Here is an 8,823-nt window from a genome sequence, read left to right as displayed (position 1 = left end):
GAGGCCTAAGTGGATCAAGGGGAGGCCTAGGTAGGAAAGGTGGAGGCCTGGGTGGGGCAGGTGGAGGCAGGAGTGCTGGCAGGAGCACTCACGTAGCCGCAGGCCCGGCAGTGGTGGCGACGGCGTGTCAGAGCGTTGAAGGGCTCCTGGCAGCGCATGCACATGGTCACCATCTTGTCCCGGACCCACTGTGGTGCTCGGAGGCCCAGCTCCTCAGACTTCAGCTGTGGGTTAAGGGGAGTTGGGCAGGAATGGGCCCTTGGTGACCCTCTTCTGCCCATCCTCCGAGGACCCGAGGCCCTGTGTCCACCTGCTGTGGCAGGGATTCTGTGTGTTGGGCTTCCCTGGGGCTTTCACAGGAGGCTGACTGACCTGATCAAGGCCTTATGATAGATTAGTTACCATTATTCCCATTGTATAAGTGAGGAAACTGAGACCCAGAGAGGTCAAATGACTCAGCAGTCACCCAGCAAGCCAGAGTTGAGCTCAAATCTGAACTCAAACCACAGATATCCTCCCCAGCCCCTACCCCACTCACCTTCCATCTTCCCTGAGACTTTACATTTGTCAGATACTTTCAAACCCAAAACCCTGCTGTCCCCTGCGGCTGGAGCTGCAGGGACATGAAACCCTTCCCCATGACAGCTGTACAGAGAGGCTCCCAAAGGAAGCGTTGCTAACGGGGAATGCTCAGGCACTGAGTCGGGGGATGTGCTGTGAGGGCTTCCCCTGGTCCCTTCAGTCTCTCCTGGCAGGTGACACTCCCTGTCCCTCTAAGCTGGTACAAGTAGAACAGAGAGGCAACAAGCTCTGTTTGGGTTGGTGGCTCCAGCAACGGATGAAAAAGCTTTCATTTACCTCCTGCTCCTGGGTGTCTCCCTCAGGCCCCTGGGCCGCAGCCTTGAAGGTTTCATTCCGCTTCTCAATTTGGTCAACGGCTGCTTGGAAGGCCTGGGGTGCAGGGAGAGGGAGGGTTGGGGCTTGAGGTGTGGGAGGGAGGGGTTGCTCTTCGGTCCATCCATCCACACATGCAACAGACAGGGCTGAAAGCCCACTGGGTGCCAGATGCTGGATTCTACACACACACAGGCCACCTTATCAGAGGAGAAACTACCAACCCCAGGTTACAAATGTACAAACTGAGGCTCAGAGAGGGTAAGTGAGTGGCCCTGGACTGCCCAGCTGGGCAATGAGAAGCAGCAAGATAGGAACCCATATCTGTCTCCAAACTACCACAGAGCAGCTCCTTAGGAAGAGCAGGGAGCAGCTGGGCACACGCAGGTGTGGGAGCGTGCACACACACACACGCATGCACACACAAACACAGACACACAAACATATACACACACAAAGACACATACACACATGCACGTACACACACACACACAAACACATGCACACACATGCATGCACAGAAACACACATATACATAAACACACACATACATGCATGCACACACACAAACACACACAGACATGCCCACACGGATGCACAAACATGCATACACACATGCACACACACACATGCATACACACACCACTCCCTGCCCCTCAGCCCGAATAGGCTAGGGAGAATCCCAGGAGCTTCATCAAGATAACCCATTACTGCGAAAGAAAAAAAAAAAGAGAGAAAGGAAAAAGACTCCCGGAAGGCCTGGAGCGTTCCCATACCTGCATCCAGGAAATCTTTTCCTCCTGGGACCTGCTCGGAAAGTGAACACAGGTGTTGAGGAGATCAGCCCCTCCCAGTTTTCCCGCCTGGCCCTGGGCTGCCACCCAGCTGCTTTACCGGGCTTGCAGCTCCAGAGTGCGCTGCTTCCCAGACACCAGGAAGGAGTGGGGGAACTCAGCATCCATCAGCTCCCGCACCTGCCAAGAGGAGGGAGGCAACCGGCTCAGACTCGCCATCCCCCGGGTCCCAGGCGCAGCACTGGAGAGGGGAGGGAGGTGGATTGTGCCCAAGGGACAATTCAAATTCGAGAGACAGGGATGCAGAGCTTGTTCGCCACCTCCCTAATCCTGTTGAGCCAAGCAAATGCTCCTACAACTGGGCCTCCCTCCAAGCAAATGGACCTATGGCTCCTGGAATTTTAGCAGCAGCTAAGTTGACCCAGTGTGAGGTGGAAATGACAATTTCTGACAATAGATTCAACAAAAAAGGGGCAAAAGAAGGATTCCACCCCAGGTTTTCAATCCCCCAAAGGTAAGATGGAAGAACATCTATTTCCATCCTACCCCCAGAGTCCTGTAAGCGCACTTCCTCCAGACAGCATGGAGAGAGATTTGCAAAGAGAACCGAAGACACAGGCCGAGAGCACAAGCGCCTCTGTGCGGGGGAACTTCGTTGCCATTAAATTCCTCGAACACTTGAACTCCTCTGCTGCCTCCCATGCGGTGGCCAGGTCTTTGCACACTTCCAGGGCAGCTCACCATAACCCAGACAGCACTGAGTACAAGCACATCCTTCCCCAGCTTAGTCCTAGTCTGCAGCCTCACTCCCCAGTCTTTGCCTTAGAGGGGGCTGATGTGATTTGGATTCGATGCCCTTGGCACTGAGGAGGTGGTCATGTGGAAAGAGGTATTTGGGAAAGAGCCAAATACCTCTTTGTGTGCAAGGGATGAGGGGCTGGATCTGGGCAAAATGGGACAAACCTGTGGCTCAAAGGCCAGTTAGGAAGCAACATCATAGACGGTCCCGGCCTACCCAGGTGCACTGGAGAGACAAAAGAGGTTTCTAATTGGGTCAGGGAGAGGGGAAAGGGAAAAGAAGGGAGAAATCCCAGGTTTGCAGTCCAGAAATAGGAAGAAATATCATGCTTTTGACAGAAAAAAGGGAACTGGGAGCTCCTGACCTGAGGGTCTAGGCTGCCCCAGGGATGTTCATACAGAGGCTTCCAGCTCCCCAGCAGGTTTCGAGAGGAGTTTCCCAAGCTCTGCTGAGCTGAGCCTCAACCACTCTCCCCAGGGCTGGGTCAATTCAATCCCCTGCTAGTCCATACTGTACCTTTGTAATAATTAGAAAAGGACAGCCTTCCTCAAAACACTTTACTGACATCTGTTGGCAAACTGGCATAATACCTAGATATTGTTGGAACAAGACATTTGACTGCCATCTGCCGGACAATTCTCACTATAAATATACCATCTATGATATTGTATCAAAATCTGCTAATCTGCAGTTGGCTGCAGAAGACAACCTCTTAGATGAGGTATCCTTGTGCAGTGTACAACCTGCACAACTGTACGTGGAGCCCCTGGATATGTGTGCCCACACCCCTTCCTTCTTCCCAGGCTGGTCCTGTGTGGGATGGCAAAACTGCTAAGACCAAGTCAGACCTTGGGGAGAATCAGCTGCTGTGAACTAGGCCTCCCTGACACCTAGGAAGGAGGAGGCCAGGGAGTCATAGGCCAATAGGAACCATCATGATGGTCAAAGGCGAGATTTGCCTCCAAATCTCAGACTCAGAAAATAGTTCCTGCACAGAAGTAGGGTGAGTGGACAGCTCTGCACTTGCCAAGCCCATGCCATCCAGGAGAGGGTGCTCTGCGGCTGCTGGAGTATCAGACATGCTAGCCAAGACTAGCAGACTCCAGAAACCCAGCACACACAGGGCCGGTGAGCTCTCAACACACACCCAAAGCATCTGATGCTCTCAGGCTCGGCTCTCTCTGTTTTCTCTCTATGACTCTGTTTTGGTTTCTATATTTCTTAGCCTTCCTATCTATCGATCTCTATTTTTCTATGCCTGGGCCTCTGACAGTCCTTTGGCAGGGCCACCTGTCTCTATTTCTCTGTCTGTAGCTCTCCATAAACCTGCCTTTCTCAGCCTCATTCACCAAGGACTCCAGACGTACAAGCCTGCACACGCCCTGGTCTATGGGACATTCTGGTCCCTTTAGGATGGAAAGCTAGATGCCAGGGCCAGGGCTGCACTGGTAAAAGACTTCAGTCAACTCAGGTGTGGGGGTGAGCTGTGAACCCATGTTCCCTCATCAGCCTTCATCATTCCCAGGCTGCACGCCACCCCCAGGCCCTGGATTGCTCCAAATGCCAAGCAACCCCAGTCAGGAGCAGGGAACGGGCTCTTTTGCTGGGGTCTCTGGAGGCCCCAGGGGCTCTAGAGGGTAGAGCATTCTGGTTCAACTCCTGCCTGCAGCTCCCTTCTGGGGCTGAAGCAGGTAGGGGTGATGGTGGATGAGAGAGTGCCAAAATGGGCCAGACCAGACCTCTGCTTCTTCCAGCCCCAGCCCTCAGGACACACCAGGACTCAGGAGCCAGCAGAGACGGGTGGTTAGGAAGCTTCTCTGACCATGTCCTCCATGATGCCAGAAATCCCATCAGAGGCTTTAACCCTCTAGATTGAAGCCTTAATAGGCGACAGCAGAGCGTGGTGATTAGATGCAGAAGCGCCAGCCTTTGTTACACCTGCATCTAAATCCTGGCTTGGTCACTCAAACTAGCATTTGCGATATGACCTTGAAGCAAGTTACTTAAGTTAGAAAGGTTTTCTAGGGCCTTAGTTTTCTCATGTTTAAAAATGGGATTAACTACAGATACACTCACACACAGGCAGGCTGTACCGGCTATTCACTGCAGCCTCATTTGCAGCTGCTGACAACTGAAAACAATCTAAGTGTCTCTCAGCAGAAGACTGAAGAAATTCCGGTGCATCCGCACAGTGGGACGCAATGCAGCTGGGCAGAAGGATGGGGAAGCTCTCAAGTACAGGGACACCTCAGTCTCCAGCATTTGCAGTTAGTTAAAACAAGCAAAGTGCAGAAAAATGTGTAGAGTATACCACTGCTTCTGGTATAAATGAGGAAACAATCCTATTATATATTATTTGTTTGCTAGGCGAAGGCCACTCTGGAGGGCCTCACAAGAAGCAAGGGTTGCCTTCAGGAAGGGGACCCAGGGGATAGAGTGGGAGGAGACTTTCATTGTATATATTTTTTATATTATTTGACTTTAGAATGTGTATAATCTGTATTTTTTAAGTAGTAAAATTAAAATATTTTTAAAAGATAAAAAACAGGCTGGGTGTGGTGACTCACACCTGTAATCCCAGCACTTTGGGAGGCTAAGGCAGGTGGATCCCTTGAGGTCAGGAATTTGAGACCAGCCTGGGCAATGTGGTGAAACCACATCTCTCCTACCAAAAATACCAAAATTGGCCGGGCATGGTGGCTCGCACCTGTAGTCCCAGCTACTTGGGAGGCTGAGGCAGGAGAATCGCTTGAACCCAGGAGGCGGAGGTTGCAGTGAGCCCAGATTGTGCCATTGCACTCCAGCCTGGGCAACAGAGTGAGACTCCATTTAAAAAAAAAAAAAAAATTCCAAAAGATTCTAACAGCCCCTGCATCATGAGGCTGCTAGGAGGATCTGGTGGTCCCCCATGGGGACACCCAGTCAATGGGTTCCATGACAAACTACTGGCCCTGCTCATTTGCCATAATCTCTGGATGAAGTAGATGGGGACACATATAAGCCAGCCGCTGAGCTGACACTGGAGACCTTTCCTACTGAAAACGTGGTCTGTGCTCCTACAGTATCAGCGTACACTGCCCAGAACAAGTCTCATTTCACTTAATTCCCACAATCCTGCAGGTGGGGTCAGTTGTCTGTCCATCTTAACTGGGAGCTGGTTAGAAATGCAGGATCTCAGGCCCCCCACCACCTAGACCTCCTGACTCAGAACCTGCATTTTCACAAGATGCCCAGAGCATTCTCACATACATGAAAGTTTTCGAAGCAGTGGTATAAACAGTAGGGAAAGCAGAGAAAGGCCCAGCTGCCCCAAAGGGAGGGCCAGGCCTGTGGGAAGCTGGGAAGGATGGGGCAGGAGGGCTAGGAGCCCAGAGGGGCGAGCTCTAGCCCCACACTCTTCCATCTCCACATTTGTCCAGGCCCTGCAGGGGTTTGGTTCTCTGATTGAGAACCTGGTTGGTCCCTCCTATTACTCCCTGTACTCAGTCCCACCTTTGAGGTGGAGCCTCTTACCTTCATCCCGGCCACGTCGATGCGGGTCCTCACCTGGAACTGGGCACCGACCTGGATCACCCTGGGCACGCAGTAGAGCAGCATGTTGTTGAACTGCAGGAGACACAGGTGTGAGTGGCCCGTGGCAGGGGCAGGGAGGACGGCTAGGTGGGGCCTCTCCGAGGGTGGGCTGAGCACCACTGGACCCCCTCCCCTTTGACCACACTCTGGCCAGCTCGCAGGACGTCACAGGTGATGATGCGGGTGATGAGGAAGGGGCTGTCAAGCTCCCATTCCCCTAGGATGGTTACTGAAGGGTCACCCTACAAGGGACCATAGCAGGCCTTCAGAAACCTACAAGGCCTTTCTCAACAGGGGCTCAGGATGGTAGGGGTTTACAAGAGGTTTTAGCTCCGTCCCCCAGACCTCCAGGCAGGACCACCTTTCCAGATCTCAGGAGATCCCCCCAGCTTCTTCCATGCAAACCCAGGGCAGTTCTTCCTAGTAGCTAACCTTACTCCCTCCTGCTGTGCACTCTCTAGAGCACAGATTAATACCACAGGCTTTGGAGCCAGACCAGGTTCAAACTCTGACTCTGTTGCTTCCTAGGACATGTCTGGGACACCTGTAGGTTGGAAATCTCTGAGGCTTGGAGGCAGCAGGTGACCTGTCCAAAGTCATCTGGGTGCCAAAGCAAAAAAGGACAGAGAAGCGGTCTCTTTGCTGTCCCCCTGCAGTGCCAGGTAGAGGCCAGGCAGCATGACTCAGGCCAGAGTGGCTCCACTTCCCTCCCTGGTGTGGAGAGGAGCTCCCAGCACCCTCCTACCAAGAAAAGGTAGCGCTCCATGGGGTCGTTGCGGCGGAAGGAGATCTTGAAGACCGGGCCCTCACGGAGCAGGGTGTTAGAAGGGTCTACTATGTCGTCCTCGAGGCCCAGGCGCTGGTACACCTCCCACAGGTCCTGCAGCCGCTCCTGGGGGGTTGGGGTGCATTCTCAGTCAAGTCTGGGCAGGGCTCTGCTTCTGGAAGGCTTGCCTTGTGGGGATGGGGATTGGGGTGTGAGAGCAAGGGCAGCAGTGGGATAGGTGTCATGGGTGGGACCAGGCTGAGACTTGCAGGGAGGGGGACAGGGCTCCAGGGGAGGGCGGGCTGCTCACCATCTCAGTGATGGCTGCATTGGAGTGCTGGGCAGCTGAGAAGATCATGTCCAGGGCTTCTGAAAGGGGCAGGGCCAGAGTTTAGTCCCTGAAAATCGGGGCTGGAGGCTGGGGCAGGAGGTCCTTGAAGTTCCACAAAGGGCCCTCAGGACCTGCCATGACAGCCCCCAGGAGCAGCCCTGCCTGTGCAGCCCAGCCATGGGGTGTCTGAATGGTGGCAGCCCCCCAGAGCTGAGAGACTGGAAGCCACTGAACGTTAGTCATTAGGTGTTGGGCTTTGGTGACTCTCACTGCTCCCCAAAACAAGCCAGACCTAGAGGGTATAATGGAAGGAATATGGGCTTTGGCATCATATAGGCATGGGTTCAAATTCCAGTTCTGCTACTTTCTGGCTGTGTGACCTTGAGCAAATCACTAAACCTCTCTGGGTCTTAGTGTCCTCATCTGTGAAAAATGGCTAATGCTATGGATAATGTGTATGAAGTGCCAGCACTTGATGTTGATGACTGATGGTTGTCATAACTATTTTAGCAGGAGCTCAATAAGTATATGGGAATGACTTAGGCCTCCCCAGCCCTCTGGAACCCCTGGGGGTGTCCTCACTCTGAGCATCGGCCCGGTCTGGGGCCTGGGCTGGCAGCTTCTGGACGTACTCCTTGAGCAGCAGCTCGTAGCGTGGAATTCTCTGCACTGGTTCCAGCATGTGGTGCTGCAGGGTCAGGCTGCCCGAAGCCTCACTGCTCTTGGGGAGGGATGTGGGGAACAACAGGGAGAGGGTGAGAGAAGGGAGGTGGGTCAGGCTGCCCCTGAGGGCCAGACAACTGGGCAGGGGCCTGTGGAAGCACCTGAGCCTGGAAGAGGCCCTAAATCACTCAAGGCAACCTGAGCCACTGCACGCTGGGAGTGGCAATGCTGACTCCAGCCCTCCTGCAGCCTCACCTGGATGCGAGTGAGAACCTCCTGGAAGAGTGGAGACTTCTCGGTCCAGGTGGCCAGCAGCTCAGCCGCTCGCTCAAAGTTTTTGACATACTCACTGTACATCTTCAGGAAGGGGGCCAGCTTCTGTATCACATCGCCGATGCGGGGGTTGGCTGTCCTGCAGGAGGGGCACAGGGATTGCCCTCAGGCTAGAGACCTCCTCTCGACTCTAGGTAGGGCCAGGCGAGGCCAGGTTCCCTGAATCCCCCAAAGCAAGCTTTTCATGGCAATTCTGGGTGTGGGCGGGGCACAGGGGTGTCATCCTCACAAGCATGTGCCCCTCTACTCCTTAGACTATAAGCCTCCTGAGGCCAAAGGCTGTTCTGGTCCCAGGTTGGCCTCATCCACAAGGCCCAGCACAGTGTTGGGCCCACAGCAGGTGTTCAGTAATTGCTCAATGCTTCATTATGTAACAATAACAAGGGCCACCTGCCAAGCACTACCCAGAACATGCTGCATGTCTCATTCCATGTAATTCTCAAAACCCTGCAGGTGGGGACGGCCACTAGCCCATCTTAGAGGTGAGGAAGCGGAGGCTCAGAGGCGCAAGAATTTCTCCAGGATTGGCTGGCCACAGTGGCTTACACCTGTACTCCCAGCACTCTGGGAGACCTGAGGCAGGCAGATAGCTTGAGCCCAGGAGTTCAAGACCAGCCTGGGCAGTGTGGTGAAATCTCATTCCTTGCCCCCGATGCTAAAAAAAATATAT

The 8,823-nt window shown here is 53.7% G+C and overlaps 1 protein-coding gene across 1 annotated transcript in view; it reads right to left on the bottom strand.

The window, feature by feature from the left end:
- FGD2 (FYVE, RhoGEF and PH domain containing 2) overlaps positions 1–8,823 on the bottom strand; it is a 24,597-nt gene that overhangs the window by 6,907 nt on the left and 8,867 nt on the right. The window contains exons 5-13 of the mRNA XM_011986613.1: positions 8,076–8,232; positions 7,740–7,878; positions 7,137–7,195; positions 6,806–6,952; positions 6,001–6,093; positions 1,789–1,868; positions 1,671–1,701; positions 859–951; positions 93–224 (exon numbers count right to left, since the gene is read on the bottom strand). Of these exons, the coding sequence (XP_011842003.1) occupies positions 93–224; positions 859–951; positions 1,671–1,701; positions 1,789–1,868; positions 6,001–6,093; positions 6,806–6,952; positions 7,137–7,195; positions 7,740–7,878; positions 8,076–8,232 (931 nt within the window). The remainder of the gene's footprint in view (positions 1–92; positions 225–858; positions 952–1,670; positions 1,702–1,788; positions 1,869–6,000; positions 6,094–6,805; positions 6,953–7,136; positions 7,196–7,739; positions 7,879–8,075; positions 8,233–8,823) is intronic.

Source organism: Mandrillus leucophaeus, unplaced genomic scaffold (genome assembly GCF_000951045.1).
Source record: "Mandrillus leucophaeus isolate KB7577 unplaced genomic scaffold, Mleu.le_1.0 Scaffold3, whole genome shotgun sequence".
Taxonomy (NCBI): domain Eukaryota; kingdom Metazoa; phylum Chordata; class Mammalia; order Primates; family Cercopithecidae; genus Mandrillus; species Mandrillus leucophaeus.
This window is presented reverse-complemented; position numbering and strand designations above follow the sequence as displayed.